At 44.6% G+C, this 17,374-nt stretch overlaps 2 protein-coding genes across 5 annotated transcripts in view; both read right to left on the bottom strand.

Annotated features, from left to right (window-relative positions):
* Positions 1-561: 561 nt before the first annotated feature.
* LOC135385474 (uncharacterized) overlaps positions 562-17,374 on the bottom strand; it is a 531,071-nt gene continuing 514,258 nt past the window's right edge. For 2 of the 3 annotated variants that reach the window (XM_064614805.1, XM_064614806.1), the window contains exon 19: positions 562-6,246. In XM_064614805.1, coding sequence (XP_064470875.1) covers positions 6,079-6,246 — 168 coding nt within the window. In that variant the 3' untranslated portion in view covers positions 562-6,078. The remainder of the gene's footprint in view (positions 6,247-17,374) is intronic. The other variant, XM_064614807.1, reaches the window with a different exon arrangement.
* LOC135383586 (uncharacterized) lies at positions 10,976-17,151 on the bottom strand. 2 transcript variants are annotated; one of them, XM_064612986.1, is made up of 11 exons: positions 16,870-17,151; positions 16,710-16,801; positions 16,157-16,382; positions 15,805-15,900; positions 14,814-14,996; positions 14,655-14,735; positions 14,002-14,076; positions 12,966-13,016; positions 12,830-12,873; positions 11,179-11,401; positions 10,976-11,122 (listed from the first exon to the last, which is right to left on the bottom strand). In XM_064612986.1, the coding sequence occupies exons 1-11, from the start codon at positions 17,063-17,065 to the stop codon at positions 10,998-11,000; spliced, it is 1,392 nt and encodes a 463-aa protein (XP_064469056.1). In that variant the 5' UTR covers positions 17,066-17,151; the 3' UTR covers positions 10,976-10,997. The 2 variants fall into 2 exon arrangements, with proteins under 2 accessions (XP_064469056.1, XP_064469055.1); XM_064612985.1 differs by having other exon boundaries at positions 14,655-14,996; positions 16,870-17,149.

Raw genomic sequence — 17,374 nt, 5'->3', positions numbered from 1 at the left:
GAACTAAGTGTTGCGATCGTTGGCGGAGACGCTTGATATCCCCTCTCTGTAGCATTGTCCCATCGCACGCTCAGATGCAGGACACTGGCGTTGTGACTCCAAGAACGTGTTCTACGTGCTCTACCAGCATCGATAAACTGCCTCCCGTGTAGGTGAGCTACAAAGTAACGTGTGCCCTGCATCAGCAAAATCTCTACTGGATGTCTCTTTTGCTGAGGTAACTTTGTAAAGCCGGTTACTCGCCAGGATTATTGCTTGATGGGCCATGTCCAATGTACGGCCATTCAACGTTCCGGGCCTTAATATGTATCTCACGTCTGAGTCGTAATAACAACCAGCAGTGGCAGAATACTGAACTCGTGAAAAGAAGGCATTAAAAAGTTTCCTGTCAGCACAGCAATTTGTGAAGGTGTAACTGAATTATGAACATTTCCTCAGGCGCATGGTCATCGTAACCAGGATAAGGTCCTTCTACTAGTCCTATACAAAAGGTAAATGAGTTACCTTTGCTGGTATCTGCATGACTAATGAGACGTCTTCAATGTCCTTCATCGCATACAGTGGAGTAAACTCCTCATCGTTTAATACTCCTCACCGATTTTTGTTGCACATATACACGAACAGATAACGCAGAACACTGCTAACAGACAGCAATGTTAACATCATTGGTGTTTTTCAGTAACACTAACCAGTCGTACAGACAGTAGAAGTCTCAACGTACATGGTAGACTTTCAAATAGTATAATACAGGGTATTTTGTGCTTATTACAGAGTTCTTATAAAAAAGGCTATGAGAGCAGCATCGATACCTTTTTTGCAGGTGGGTTACACGGCCAGGCCTGCATTCTCTCGAAGAGCATATCTAACTGCCGGATGAATGACTGATTACCTAAAATTACTTAATTAACCCTTTACGTAGGGGATTTTCGGTAAAAGTAAGACAGCAGAATGGGAACAATCATTGAAAGCCATTCTAATTTTTCAAAATCCTGAAATGAGCACGACCGTTTTTTGAACAAATGTGATTTTTGCTATGCAAATGAATCGTAACCGAAACTGCTCGCATCAGGAGTGCGTTTCGGAATTAGCAACATGATTTTTCAACGTTTTCACACGAACGAGTTCTTCTGGAGCTTTTGATGAGATAAAAATCGTGAGGAACAGTGTTGTCAAATTAGAACCAAAGGTCAGCTTGTTGGAGTGCTTAACATGGCTTCCTAGTTTAAGTATTCTTGGCAGCCTTCTATACCATGGGCGAGTTCTTGACTGTGGATTGGCGCAGAAGTGGGAAATAAAACATTTCGTTTGTCGAAACTCGCATAAATGTAGACACTAGAACATCATAAGGTTTTAACCAGACTCTTCTCGGGACACAAATCAAGACGGAAAAAACGCTGTCGCATGACGTGTGACCCTCAGGGTCACTGTGGAAAAAAGAGTTCAATAAAATTTAAGGCCAATTTCTAACAATTCAGGATTATAATCTACAGTTGGGTGATTACGTTTAGCAGATTTAGGAGCAATCCTCTGTCGTTCTGAATTGGGCCGCGCACTTCTGTGACGTCCACAAAAGTTCTCATAGTTACGTCATCGTAAAAAAGGGAAAACGCATGCGTAGACTTGATCGGATTTTCTTGTTCATAAGAAAACAGCAACATTCTGTTGCATGAAATTTTATATGGACTGCGTAACAGCTAACTCCGATCTCAAGGCAAGTAAAACATACCAAGATAACCCCTTAGGGACACAATGCTGTCAGTATTATAGTATGGGATAATAACAATCATGCATGATATATTTCTGAATTGTGTTCCTGTGAATATTACATTGAAAAACACAACCATTTCAATAATCGTAAAGCTAATATAAATTGTAATATTTGTTTTCCATTAGCGCTATCTATTAAAAGAATCTTGAGTATTGACAAAAAACACTTTAGATATTTTTCTGCATACTCGAAGACTTTTCCAAACGGCACCATTAAGGCCGAAACACATGGAGCGTTTGTCCGACGATTTCAGGACGTGCGCGTGACCACGGAAAAAGCAGTTTTCCAATGCGCACGGAAAGTGTACGCCGGAGCCTGTCGACTACAGGCATTCGCGCGTCCTGGCGCACCTTCCGAGGAGTGAAGAGGGCGATGGCCACCGCGCGGCAGACAAAGTTGCGTAAGAGTTGCTCACACAAATTTTTGAAACAATCTCCACCATACTAAATTTACTTCTACATTTCAACGATGTCTGGAACGAATGAATGCAGAAACCGTAGAAAACTGCAGCATAGGCACATCCATCAAACACTTGACGTCAACGAATATGGCAACATTGGAGCGCGTCACTCGCTCAGTACGCATCGCATGCGTTTCCGGTGGTCGTCTCGCGGTCGTTTCTTAACCGCGCGTGCAAGGCCACGGTGTGCACGCGAAGTTTTTACGCTGACAAAACGTGCCATGCGTTTCGGGCGTTGTCTTCGTGCTTCTTTGCAATGCTTCTGGTACCTATACTACTAACAACAGTGAGTGTTCGAATAAGGTGGCCACGCGCCTTGGGGCCCCAAAGGCCCAAACGCACAAGGGATGGTCACAGCGCATGCCCAGAACCCAAGCAGTGCTTTGAGCAATACGCAGGGATCCATTCTGCGTTTCTTTGGGGACTCAAAGTGCTTAAGTACCTTGCCCTAAAACCGCCTAATAACGCAGCGAGGGTAAGAAAATACGTATCAGCGAACACAAACGTTGTGACTAACAAGCAGATAACGGAGTTAATCTTAATAGACTGTTCACAGTTCCTCTTGAAGGACATAAAACCTCGATAATTGTACATCTTAGACGCACACAGCAACAGCTAGTAACGTGCTCCCGCCATCTAGTGTGAAAAACAAGAGGAGCACTGACGCACACCTGACGAGGACAGTACACAGCGTACAATTGCAAGTGTACCAGTGCGTTACAAAGGCACAACAACGTGTGAGAGGCACATTTGGTGGGACAGCAACGTTTTCGAACCTTCTCAGCTCGAGGCACACGACACAACACTGTGCACGGTCGCCGTGACGAAAATGTGCCCAAATAGGATGCGAGCCCAGTGAAGACGGCACACGCAAGTATGACAGCATGCCACTATCCCCACATTTTTCTAGGAATTGTGCGGTTGTATTTCACGTTCTAAGAAGTTAATTGCTTCAAAAACTAACCCTTACGACCGGAACTGAATTCAGTTCCGTGTAGCTTTTGTCTTCTTAAGGTTTGGTTGCCAGTTTAGGCTTTTAGTACGGTAAAATATACAAAAGAAAAAGAAAACACAATTTGCTTTTGAAGGCCAATTACGCACACTCCTTCCTACTAGTATGCATTAGGACATTTCCACTTATGAAGTATCATCTCAATTAACATTTCCAGTTGCAATCTCCAACATCCTAACCGAAGCTACGAAACAACAGCACAACAGAGTTTTATTACTGGGTTTTCTAGAATAAACTAACTCAGTTTGTATCCAGTCACCCTTTTGTGAAGGGCTTATATGAGTCGCTTCTTGCGAGAGTACATTTTCTTTTACTTTTCTGACTTAATGGTGCTAGATGTTAACGGTTGGGCTTTCTGGCATTATCGTATGTTGAGCGCACTAGGAATAAGGAAGGCTGGCAAGAGGCTGTCGGCTGTAGATATTGTTAATTTTTGGCCATTTGGTCTTCTAACTATCACGCACTTGTGCGCTCAAGCAGCTTTAACTACTTTTTATTCTTACGGCCAATAAGTTTCGTGACAAAATTCGTAGCAGTTTCCTGCAACCGTTGAGCAAAGGTGACCTTCCTTATGAAATCCTTGTTGAACTTGATGATGATGATGTCGGCTACTGTCGCATTTGGCACCATCATATCATTTGCGACATACCGTACACGCCTGCATTAGGGTGCATGAATGCTAGCTCCCTTTGTGCACACAGAGGGAGCTACTTCAGGCACCCTAGCCTGCATGGTTTGAGTATCGCCCCTGGCGGTGAAACACCTCAGTCATCATCATGAAGTAAAGTGGTTGTTGTTGCATGGTTTAGCATGGACAGTTGAACCTAATTTTTTTGCGGATTCGATGCGGTTTCGGCTTCCCTTTTGACCATCAGGCTCCGGTTGAGCTCTGGGACGTAGAAGTATATGTATCGACTCTCTGGAGTACTGCCGAACGTTGCAATAGGAAGTTGCTTCGATGGCGCTGTAATACATTCAATTCGGGTGGCCGTATCTGAATTCCCGAAAACCCGAATAGAAACCGAAACTGCGGTCTCACATTTAAGCCTTTTTGTGGAGAGCATGTAAACTGCAAGCACGTACGTCATCACTACTTTCCTTACGAAGGCATTGCTGGCAGGTTATGCAACCGTGATAGTGAGAGCTATTGAGTACAGTACATCGCAACAACAAAAAAAACCCCTGAAAATCCACCTCCTTGTTTTTCTCGACGTCCTATGTACACACAGACAGAAATGTGGCATGCTGTCACAACACCATGATTTTTTTTGTGTGTTTCAGTTCTTCACATTGAGTTTTCACAGAAAACATCTGATGGTTCATAAAAATAATGCAAAAATCTTATTTGTACATCGGAAAAGATCCCCTTTCTTGCATGTTGCCAGTGAGGCCGCTCTAGAGGTGAGAGTAACGTTCCAAAGTCAAATGTGCATGAAGAGAGAGCCTCAACAGCAGACAGGCAGCAGTGACGGAGCACCATGGTGTTACACCAAAGTACCTACTAACCTTGTGATTAATTGACATGCAATTTGGAAATGATGGGTTGATTCTAGTTGATAATATTTCTGTCATTAGGCTCTGAATCACGAAAAAAAAAACGCCGCTGAAGGCCTTTAGAACACCGGTTCAGCAACGACCTGTAGGGACGGGACATCCAGGTTTGGCACGCAAAGGCAACCTAGGCCTACACCTATAGACCAACATGGAATCTGCGTTTGCTAGCAACTGGTTTATCCAAAGAAATTCAAAGCACTTAAGTGGACGAAACGAGACTGGAACACCGAAGTACAAAGCAACTTCACCAGGAAGGCAAGAAAACTGCCTCAACACAATTCCGACCGGAGTGAGTTCAATCACGGTTTTAATTACTATGAACCGTCCCTGCCACCAATGTGAAGTGAAATGTTTCAGATTCCTTGCCATAAAGTAGTTGTTAAAGTACAGCTGTGCTAATGAGTGTTGTCTCGGTTGCTTATCTGATCGAGAATGCTAACCAGCTCAGCGCTGTCGGAGTTGTCTTGAACCTATCTGTAGGACCTACGATGTCCCATGGAAGAGGACATCCGACATACTGAATGTGTACGGGCTCCCCAACGGCAGTGTGATAAATACTGCATGCGCATTGCGCACCGTCACTGCTGCTGCATGCAGAAGGCTTAATGACAGACCGAAGCTCTGACGCCCCAAGAGTTTCAAGCTGCTTTATCCCTCAGTTTACTTCCTTCTAGAGTGACAAAACGTGACCGCATTCGGAATGCTGAAATGCTAATCAGCAGGACATTGAACACAGCGATGATGAAGCCTGACAGGAAACGCCAATGTCTCCCAGTGAAGGGTTCCAAATTAAGGCTCAACCGAACGCTAAGAGATTTCATTGGCGTCTTTTGTGTGTCAGCTGTCCTGGCTTATTTTCAGAACTGTTGAACACAAAACTGATACCATGTCCAGCACACAAATATGAATGTCGTATCCATCTTCTCGTTTTCGGAATTGATCACATCTGTGCGGAACAACCTCTTCCCCCATAACTGTGAGCCACCCTGTAGTTCTCAAATGTGGCGTTCCATTATGTTTGACTTCACATCGTCGTGCGGAATACCTCTGCCTTACAAAAGAATGAAATACAGTCAGTGTACTCTTACACGTCGCACTATGCAGCACATAGGGTTGTTAGTGATTCACAGACTCTCTATAACAACACTGCAGCAACTTAACGGGACAACGAAGTGGATACCACAAGAAAATGTCGACTATCTAGAAGGGAAACCGAGGGAGCGTCTCGTAAGCTGGACCGACGCGTTGTTGCATAGCCTTAGAACCTGTGGTAGCTTGCTCGTCCTACCTCCTGTACCTGGTCATCAGTTTGTGGCTAAGCAAGTACCGGTTGTTCTTCACATCAACTGCCTCCAGGTAGGACTGCTGCACACAGAACATGCCTGTGTCCGCCTGATAAAGCAGCGTCTCCAGTATTTCTTCATGGCTGATTGTCTTCGTCGGCAACACCACCTGCATCGTGACAGACTCGTCAATAACAGGCAGGTACACCATCATATTACTACATGTGGAATGGTAACACATCATTGTCCTAGAGCTAGTGGGACCACCCGTTTTACTGCATCGCGGTAAACAAGAGGCGAATGCATTATAGCGGCGAGACACGTGCACATACTACAGCAAATAAATTGAAGACCAAAAGTATAGTTGGATGAAATGAGTCAATGTAAATGAGCGTGTCATTTACTACCAGTCGTATGTTGTCGTCTTCCGGCGAAGTTGTGTGCATATCATGCTGTATGACTGTATAATCCTTAGGATGATCTTTCGAGCATGTTCGTTCATGTGAACGCCATGTAATAGGTGCACGTGCTGGTAAAATTATTACGTACTAACTCAGAAAGGAATAGGACTTTGAAGGATATGTATAGGGGGTATTCCGATATCCCACGGTTTAGAACCCACATGATCAAAATCCCAGACGTTCAAAATCACACAGTCTAATGCTGTCACCGCCTGGAACACACGCGGGAACCTGTAGTCAACAAACTTGAACTAACCTTGGTCTCACTACAGCACTATGTAGGTCTCTCGTGATCATAAACTAACCAAGATTAGATTAGATTAGAATTAGAGAAGAAAAGTGTGGAGATAAACCAACGTCTCTTCGTTTTGTGTTGCTCCAGCGCGTCCGCCCCGCTGAGCCCAACAGTCGCTAAAATATGCATTTAAATCACTAAAACGACTTCGACGAACATCGAAAACATGTGAATCTAACACTTTGCTCCGTCATATCCTACATCGAAAGACGGCCATTGTCAGACCTTGCGGATATAAGCTTTGATCTTGCAATTTGAGATTTTCGTATTGTAGATTTTGAGACCTGGGATTTTGAACGCGGGGGTGTCGTGGCATACCCATATGTAGATGACACGGTTTAAAGCCAAGCGTTCTGGAGCAGCTAGCCGCACCAGTGTGGATTTACTCCTCAAGTTTAAAGCGATAGCTTTATAGGGCCACCATCGAGTATACACCATCGTGTATGTCCGACAGTGGCTGTATAGGGTCACGTGATCGCCAGGCTGTCTTTGCAGTACGCTGAAATTGTGTAGCTACTACCGCAACAATGCAAAAAAAAGAAAACTATTATTTTTTACATTGAAAACCAAACATTAAAAAGCTCTCAATAACAATTCAAAAACATTTCAAAAACAGTTTCGCCAAAAAATTATCGCCAACGACGGCAGGGCAAAGGGAGAGACACATGTACAACAAAATGCGCGACGCGTCGTCCGACGCGTCGCTACGCAAAGCATCTGGGGACAGATTCTGGCGAAATAGGTGGTCGCAGCCAGCTGCCTGCGACACGCCGCAGCTAGACAAAGCTGCTTGGATATTGCTGCTCCCGTCAGCGGTTTGTCGTGCGGATGTGATGACGTCACGAACCAAGCAGCCAATGATGCTGCCTGTCTGGTAGGTGTGGTGGGCCCGAGACAGCGTGCGTTCTGAATGCAACGATTGACTTATTTCGTCGTGTTGCACGTTGAAAGACAAATGAAACAAGGAACGAATTGTTCTCGTTTACTGTGTTGTATTAGGTGAGCAAATTTCATTAAGTTAAATAAAGTGTAAGCGAATGTATCTTTGGCCGCGCTGTTCTAGCAACACGGCGGTCCAGTGTAACATGTCGTAGGGATGTCGCCGTCCACGTGTCTTCGAATGTAGCATACGAAAAGTCGTGACGCGAAACTGTGCCGCTGCAAAACGACGCGAAACTGCACGACGTGTCGTGCATTTCGTCGTACATGTGTCTCGTCCTTAAAAGGACTGCGACAGGTCATCCCACGTTATCCCAGATAAACGTAAAGTACGATTCCTTGCACCGATGTAAACCTGCGTTGAAAGTTTCACAGCGAAGAGGGTCATAGAAGCGGAGAAAATGGGCACCGAGAATACCGAAACTTGTGCGGCTCTGACATCACAGTACTCACCGTCGCCAGTGAGGCAGCGCACGAGAAGTCACGTGCTTACGGCTGCCAATGGTGATGGACGCAACTGTGAGCTGTGTGACGTCTGCGTTTTGCTCGGGAGTGTGTCCGAGGGCTTCTATCTGGCTAAGTACGACACGTAGAAGAATAATTCTTTTTTCGTCAGTATTCTGGCGTGCAGTACAATGCGTCCATGATGCAATAGTCGCATCTGTGAAAGTGTCCCAACCCCCTTAAAGCTACCGCGTTTAAAAGCGTTTGGCACAATGCCCAAAGATTTTTTCCCTTTCTGCTTCGCTCACTCTTCCTTGTTGTACATATACTAGCGTGCGATTCACATTCGGATACAAGCATGGAGTACCCCAAGCAGCAAAATGTACTGAAAGTCGAGTGCAATAGGGGTGGACGGGTAGGTGGAAGGCCTTGAACAGACTGATGAAACTAAAGAACATTGATAAGACACATACCGTCCACCCCTATTGCACTCGACTTTCAGTACATTGTGCTGCTTGGGACATCTCTTATTGCTTTATTTTTAACAACACAACTACTGCTACATGAATGACGATGGGATACTTTATTTTTAACTTCTGATATAACCAGACGTTCTTCGACTGCGCTGTTGCTTTATCATTGCTGTGCCACGTGATGTTAGAAAAAACTTCGCAGCTCTAAGCACCAATCGCGGAAGTATGTCCATGTAACTCCTCTGACGAGCTCTGCTTAACTCTGAGATCGGCGTTCGTGTACAACGGACTTCCTGTTGGGCGGAAAGGAGATGGACATGAATGTGAAGAAAACGAGTCTTGAAGCAGCCAATCAGGAAGGCGGTTTGTACCCCACACGACAATTCTCATCTCACACAGGATGGACAGATTAGAATATACCTCACCAGGCAATGGTGAACCTTCTCCTGCTCAAAGTTCTAATCGGATGAGTCAGGTCAAGAACACCGAAACTGTATTCCCACAGTAATTTCACGGTGCCATTGAATGACAATCTTACGAGAGCGTGTCATATGATATAAGGATCTTTCATCTAACGCGAAAAAATAAAACCGTATTAAATATCTACTTGTCTGAACACTATCGAGTCAACGCTACTTATATCGGGGGAGATTTTGCCATGACTTCTGAGCACTTTCATCAAATTTAATTAGGAGAAATTGAATTTTCCTAATTGATTTCCGAAATGCGCAAAGTGAACATCGCGTTTATTTGAGAGAACAGAAAGCGCACGTCGGTTTTACCCCATTGCATTGTAAAATACATTCCTTACAGCTCTGGTAACAGCTTAAAAAAAAAAAAAAAAAAAGAGGGAACGCGAAAAACGTTGTTTCGAGGCGCACGTTGTTTGTCGCCGCAGCTCAGTTCTCCGGCAAATTAAAAGCAAGATGCGGCGGGAGAAAAATTGTCACCCACACCTTCCTGTTTCCTTTCGCTCCTCTTTCAGATAACTTTGCATTGCAACCATGCTGACGTTATCAGCAGAGGCCTGGATAAGGGAAAGTGACAGGGCAAATACATAGACTCCTCACATCGCTTCTTTCGGAGATCGGAGCAGGGCCGGCAATTTGCGCTCCTCAAAAGGATGATTTTCGCATTTTTTCCCCGGCTATTACCATTGTAGTAGTGACTGTATTTCGTAATAGAGTGGGATACCTCTGGCATGCAGTTTCTGTTCCCGTCAAAAATAACGTGAGGTTGACTTGGCAAATTTCGGAGTTCAATTGAGAAAATTCAATTTCCCGCGAATTAAATTTCATAAAAGTGCTCAGAAGTCATGGCAAAATCTCCACCGAGATAAATAGCGTTGACCCCATAATGTTCAGACAAGTATGTTTTTAATATGATTTTTTTTTAGGTTAGGTGAAACACCCTGCATAGAGGAGAAAGCAAATCTTAGGCGCACGCGGTTTCCCTTCCCGAAGTCGTGCTTCCGGAGTGCTATTTTTGCCCTAGGAGTCATTTGCACTCGATAACTACTCGCAATAGTTAATTTTTTCCATACACTTTCTGCAGGCAGACCACAGGACAACAGAATCGTTGGGAGTACAGTCATGAAGTAGAGCTCTCAGTCATCCAAAGTATGATATGTGACATTATTATCCTGCCCCATCATTCACTATAAGATAGGATGGAACACGAGGCAAGATTCTATATTTGTCTTCTGTTTGGTACTGGACTAGTTACTGGTTTTGAAAAGTCTGCCTTTACAAAAGCTTAGGCCTATGGCAACAAGCCAGATCGCAAATGCTAGCAGTGGCTTGATGACTGCTGTTGTTGTGAAATATGAAAATACCTTCTTGCGACGTCGCCTCGCATGCGTAACTTCAAAACTTTGAGATGTTTCCATTGTTGCAACAGATAGTAGGTGGAAGAACACAGAATACAGCTTAGGCACAGCATACAATAGTTACAACCCTATCAAAAAAAGAGTCTGGGGTCCTGGGGTATTATGATCCTGGGGTAACCCCAGGAGTCTGGGGTAACCCCAGGAGTCTGGGGTAACCCCAGGAGTCTGGGGTAACCCCAGGAGTCTGGGGTAACCCCAGGAGTCTGGGGTAACCCCAGAAGTCTGGGGTTACCCCAGACTCCTGGGGTATTTGGGGCCGTGTGGTACATTACATTATGCAGCTTAATTAAGCGTGTAATCTTGGTTCCAGGGCAGGTACAGGCGTAATTAAGCTGCATAATGTAATACCACATGTTACCAATGTGTGTACCTAATACGGGATGATCTTTTGTGTCTGCGTATATATAAGGTCTTATAAATTTAACCACCTGGCCACTTTTTCAAGCTTTTTATTTTATCGTTTAGCGTCTCGCGCACTTTCTTCATTTTTTTTGTGATCTCCTCTTCCTTCTCCCCTCTTGCTGTCAGACGCTTCCGATATGCCTCTACGAACAGGAATAGTATTTGAGGAATCAGTGGGATAAGTTTGTGTAACATATACCTTTCAAAGCGTCCAGTTTCTTCGGTGTTAGCCCAGGGTCGACTGGTCCCACACCTTGAGACTTCAATTTGTTGCATGGCCGGCCCGTCACAGTTCTGTTTCTAAGGGTCTCTGTTCCCCAAATCAGAACAAGGGCCTCCTTCAGGAACAGGGAGTCCTTTTCTTGGGCTGATATCCGCTTCCACTGTGCACTGCGAACAGTGACTCCTCCTCCTATGTCTGTCTGCAAAATACAAAATTCATTTGCATCAATTAATGTCAGTTAGCACTGCTTGTTTAATGTATGCCTCTATTGCGTGAGTAATGATCAGACACTCGTTTGCGTCACGACAATAACCGCAATGGCTCACTGTGACACCATGGTGTGGACCTCCAGTACATGACATCACGATAGGCTGCGGCAGCATTCCAATCTGACGCGTCTCAAGGTCGAACACCTCATGAGAAGAAAATTATGCTGAAAAGGTTCTGATGGCTGGCTGCAGGCTAGCATTAAAGGGTCTCTGACCAGAACCCACTCCTCCAGTTTGACCCTTGGCATGCTGTACGAGAATGAACCGGGATTTTTGAAGTTGAGTTTCAGAAAAGTACTACTCTTGGAAGCATGCAAATTGGTGGGGAAACTCCTTTTTATGTCTTCTATCGATTGCAATCGCAAAAACGGCTCCACAATCACTAGTCAGAGCTCCTTTAAGCACGAAAGGCTGTTCTGCTACAAATACAGTCATCCCTCGTTAATGTGTACACCTTCGTGCTTCCCATAAATTGTCCATAAAGTGAATCGTCCATAATATCGAGTCAGAAACCGCAAATGCCGGGAAATGCTGTCCATAATATCGAGTCGTCTGCATTCACAGGGTCCATATTAACGAGGCAAGATTGTACACGCTTAGATCTAAAATTTGAAGCCCACATCTTCCAAACTGCAGTACAGCCTTGTTAATTCGAACCTGAGGGGACCACAAACTTTTATTTGAATTATCAGGACTTTTGCTGAAATGTAAGCTTCTGGCTTTCTGTATCAGTAGCCCTCATACATAATGTTTAGACCTGAAGTTTTTGGGTTTTATTCTTTTTCAAATTCAGGAGTAAAAACTGGGCCAATAGTTCTATGTCAAGAGTTCATGCAAATTCGGGTGGAAAAGTTAATCATTAGACGGAACTTGGAGAGAAGCTGGGTAGAATGCAGGTGGAACTAAAGTTCGTTGTGTGTAACGTTCGTGCTGCACTGGTCACTGTCCGTGCAGTGCAAGCAGTCATGCATTTGCCATTCAAGCTCAACAAATGGTTGAACGAAGAGTTCAGTGTGTCAAAATTTTTTGTGTTACCAAGTGGTTTTCGCCTTCTTCGAATAGAAAGTGACTACTGGCAGGAGGCGTAGTTTGAATTGCACTAAATGTACGCGCTTCAATGTCAGCAACATTGGGAAATCACCGTTGCTTCGCAATGGCTGTGGCTACCATATAAGCGGGTATGGATTAACGAGGTTGCTATCATAATTTGGTGCAAAGCATTCACGGTAAAAATCACAAACACCACAGAGCTTACCACCAAGAAGCTGCTGAAATGAAGGAAGGATGACTTTTAATGTCCATACATCAATGGATTTCCCATAATTTGTGTGTAAGAAAGAACGTGAACAACGGCTTACCATCTCAACTTCACCCCCGTGCGTGTCTCCAGGAGCGGTGCTGTCTGTAGTGCAATAACACCTGGTTAGCAGATGCGCCCTCACAGTCCACAATTTACATCACGTACTAGTGGCATAAAAGAGACAGAATACTGACCTTCACGTGGCACATCTAGCACCATGGCTCTGTTTTCCACTGTGCAGTGAGCTGTGAAAAAAACATAAGAAGCCACAAAAATATTGTAATCAAAGTATGTATGATCAAATCGAAGGAACAAAAATCTGTTTCAGGGAAGTGTCAGGATCTAGGGCTAGAGCAGGGTCTACCCCTCCTCCTGGGAAGGCCCTCCTGACTAGGACGGAATATGATCAAACATAGCATAAGGCAAAAACAGCCTGTTTGCAAACATATTGTCACCCACAATGTAGTTGCAGAGGGTCACAAATGTGCCACATGTCTAAACAAGTTCGGTGTGACCACGACACCCTGTGTATATATAGACCCTGAATTTTTAGGGCTTAGCCCTAGTTTTGCCCCAAACTCAGGTTTGCGTGTACAGGGATGCAATTAGTATGAGCCATAAAACTGCTGTTAAGCTAGGCAGTGTGGGCTTCGCCCTTATCATCTTTCTTATCGGGTGTCCTGAGGGACACGTTTGTGGGGTTGTCGGCACCACCTAAGGGTGCGGTAGCCAATTTTGTGACTATTTATGCGGGGACGGCTCATGTGACAGGGCCTTTTTGGTTTATCATTTGTTGCGGCCGGAGGTTGCTTGGGAATAAACTCTGGTATGTTTTGCTGAATCCTTCATTGGCCACCTTGCTTCCTGCTTCGTCTGAGCGGACGGGTTACGGCCCGAGAGTGGGAGCTACCGCCGAGTCGGGGGTAGTTTTCCACAGCACTTCAAGGCAATGACATACTATTCTTTCCGGGATCCCAACTCTAGTCGAAATATTGCCCAGCCATATCAGTTCTTATATGGTCCGCCCTGTTCTACCCTCACTGATATCCTCAAAGTGTTAATAAAAATAATATAAAAGAAAATTTATTGAGAAAAGCACACAAGGTTAAAACTGATTGTGCACCATATCTTTTCAGTTGCCCTCATTGCAAAACACTCCGTATAGAGTATCAAACAGGAGACTGCAAATTATGTGATGTGGCAAGAACATGAACACAAAAAACAACCTACCTTCGTGTACGAAGTGTTCCGAGGGTTGCACTTCACGAGCCAATGATGGTGGAGTCCGCAAAAGGACTTCGTGGTCTGCACCGAATAAAACTGAATTATAAAACAGTCCAAACAGAAACGTACAGTTGCCAACTGATAATTCGGACTTCTAGGAGCCACAAAATTAGTACTTGCGCGTCAGTAACATCATCAGTCATTTCGGCACAAAATAGAGAGTTTTAGCAGACCGTTGATAATGTGGCTTGCGTCGAACCGTGTCAACCGGACCCAACCAGTGGATAAGATTCTGAGTCACGTAGGACTGCGATTGGTTCCGAGAGGCATGATAACCTTATCAACGGTATACTAAAACTCACTAATACTACAAACGAATCAACACTGGGGTGACGACAGTATGACGAAATTGGAAGCAGTGGGTGCTTGTGTTTTTAATCAAACATTCCACATAAGTGATTATTACACATTTACACGATGTGAAAGCCTAATTATTTCTATCCTAAACCAACGATGCAACACACTGCGGTGGCCATTGGCAAGGACCCGTCTCAGATATAAAGTTTCTCAGCTGATGTTATCGAAGAACGTTGGCCCCAACTGAGAATCAACAACAAGGCTTGGATTATTACAATGTTCAACGTGCTTCAGCTCATTACCTGCTATAGGCTCCTCCATGAGCCAATCAACATCTAGTGGAGTGGGGCAGGTGACACCACTTCTTTGGTTGCCTGTACCTGCTAGAGTAGGACTGATACCAATCCTAGTGCTTCTCTGGCTGCTGGAGACCATTGAAGCTACAGGAGCAGGTACCATACCAGTGCTTGTCTGGCTGACAGTAACAGCTGAAGGCACAGCATGAGAGCTGCCAGTAACTGCTGTAGCTACTGGAGCAGGCCTGACACTGCTGTTCTCCTGGCTGCCAGAAACAGTTGAAGCTGCTGCAGCAGTGCTGACGACACCCCTCCTTTCACTGCCGATAACTGCAGCTGCCTTGTGCACTGTTAGGAAGGTAAATTATTAGATTTGCCTCGCATCACCAATACTAAGCCAGGGTTTACATTGTGCAACAACAACAAAAAAGAGAAAAAAAGGAAAGAAAAGAAACAACCAGAGCACTCTCTTATCTGAATGCCAGCCGTTTTTTCGAAGACAAGTCTTCAGAAATCTCTTTCGGAGAGTTACAATGAATCGTAATGAGCACTTAGTTCCGAAACTTTGAATCCGTGTGGACACCATTTCTTGGTGCATGTAGAGGGTCGTTTCAGTTCAAACCTCTGGGTGTACGCTGCTCAACCATTGCTTATTGCCATGAAGAAATACACGGTGTCCCAGTAACCCTGCAACGATTCTTTTGTGAATGAGCTTGACAAAAGAAAAACGAGTGATATTTTTCTTCTACTTGAGTTGGAAACAGGTTCTACTTTTGGCATAGTACCTGTTTCTTACTCAAGTGAAAGAAGGATAGAACTCGTTTTTCTTTTATCGCTATCCTTAGAAAGAAAATCATTGCGGGGTTACTTTTGACACGCTGTATACAGGCTGTCAGCCTAACGTGGCAAAAATTTCTAACAAAAAATGCATCTGCCTCTTTCAGCAGACCGTGCACTTTCCATGGGCAGGATACACCAGAAAATTACGATAGCTAACAATATCTGCATACAATCTTGCATTCTAAAATACCATGTCAAAAGGGAACTAAACTTGCGATGGAAAATTTTTAAAATTTTGGCATTGGAGATGACAATTACATTTCTAATATACAAGTGCTGTCTTCAATAGCTCTGCAAACAAGATGTGATTTGTTACCTGTCATTGCTCCGATGTCATCAGTGCTCACTGAAGAGACGTGCTGCTCTATCCCTCTGCTGCAGCACTTGCAGTGGTATCTCTCAATGATTGTATCTACAAGAACAAAGTAGGTGGGTCATCTCAGCCCGAACATCCCAATTGGATGGCTCGACCATTGCAAACTTTTGCGAAAAATAAACCGTGTTGTCACTCAAAGGGATATATTATGGGAGTTGGGATTCACATAGACACTGTTATGACACCCCCTGCACGTCGCGTCGGGCTATTTTGCAGCCAGTAAGGGTCAGTTCCCACTTGTTGACGCCGATGCCAAGCTAGCTAAAAATTCAAAGTGTACGCAAATACTAACCTGCTTCCAGGACCTTTGCCACAAGTGCTTTTTGCAGATGGAGGTTTTCCTCTCTTGCTCGGCGTAGTTCTTTCTGACACCTGGCCAGCCTCACTTCCAACTCTTTCTTTTCTGAGGACAGTATGACGCAGTCGTCTTCAGAATCGGAGCTCAGCTCCCGAAGTAGCGCAGTCTCCATGTCTTTTTTTGATCTTTTTGATTTTTTCTTCTTAACAGTATTGTCCTTCTGCAGACACAAAGACACCAGCAGGTGAGCGAATTGTAACGAAGAGCTCTGATAATACGAATATTGCGTGATTTTTTTCGCCTTTGCTGGGATTAATTCGCGCCTGCCTTTCCAATCATGCATTCACAATGCTGACTACGGCCCTGAAACGTGAAACTACTAGTTTCCGAGAGAAGTGATAAGATGCTAGTTTCCGGGGGCTCGTGTCCTGGTCGTGACCACCGTAGGGCTTCACACGATCGCCATGCTGACCATTTCTGAACGCTAGACTGAGTTGCCATTTTCTAACCACGCGAATTCGCCATTGCTTTGGTAGAGTGCACCTACCTTGCTTTTCGACGGCTGTGATATGGCTTCAATGCGTGGCGCCTTTCCCAGCCGCTTCCTCTCACCGCCACATTTTGCGTCGGCTTCATCGTCTGACAAAAAGAAAGACGTTTCCGTGAACGAAAGTAGTGAAATACGTGATAAATGTCGTCTAACTCACCTGCAAGGTAGATGACTTGCGCGTCGTAATATCCCCCACGCGTTTTTCTGTCCCCTGCCCAATACACCTTAAACACAGAAAACTCCGCGTTGCCGTTGAGGTCTGTTATGTCCACATCACCCGGAAAGTTCTTAATGTCCGTTACAGGCACAACCACCCGTACGTCATCAAACAAATACCTGACATACGCAAACATAGCGGCTGTCAAAACAAAGATGCAAACAAATGCCTGAAAGCAAACAACGAAAGGCTCCAGTCGTCCACACCCTTTCTAGGAGTTGTAATGGCGCGGTGGCGCCACTGGAAAGCAGAAAAAATCGGTTGTAGGTTTTGAATAATTGAAAAATTATTGCTACAGTTAAGTTCACCATATGATTATAACGGTAACGACATCCCAGAAAATATCCCATAGTCAGCGTGTTTCTCGGTGAGCGATACTTGAGATCGATCATCGTGGCCATACTATGCTTTTAGATGAGATTCGGCTACGTTGCTTTATTCAAAC

This window comes from Ornithodoros turicata, chromosome 2 (genome assembly GCF_037126465.1).
Source record: "Ornithodoros turicata isolate Travis chromosome 2, ASM3712646v1, whole genome shotgun sequence".
Classification (NCBI taxonomy): Eukaryota; Metazoa; Arthropoda; class Arachnida; order Ixodida; family Argasidae; genus Ornithodoros; species Ornithodoros turicata.
The sequence above is the reverse complement of the archived record's forward strand: the minus strand, read 5'-3'. Positions and strand labels throughout refer to the sequence as shown.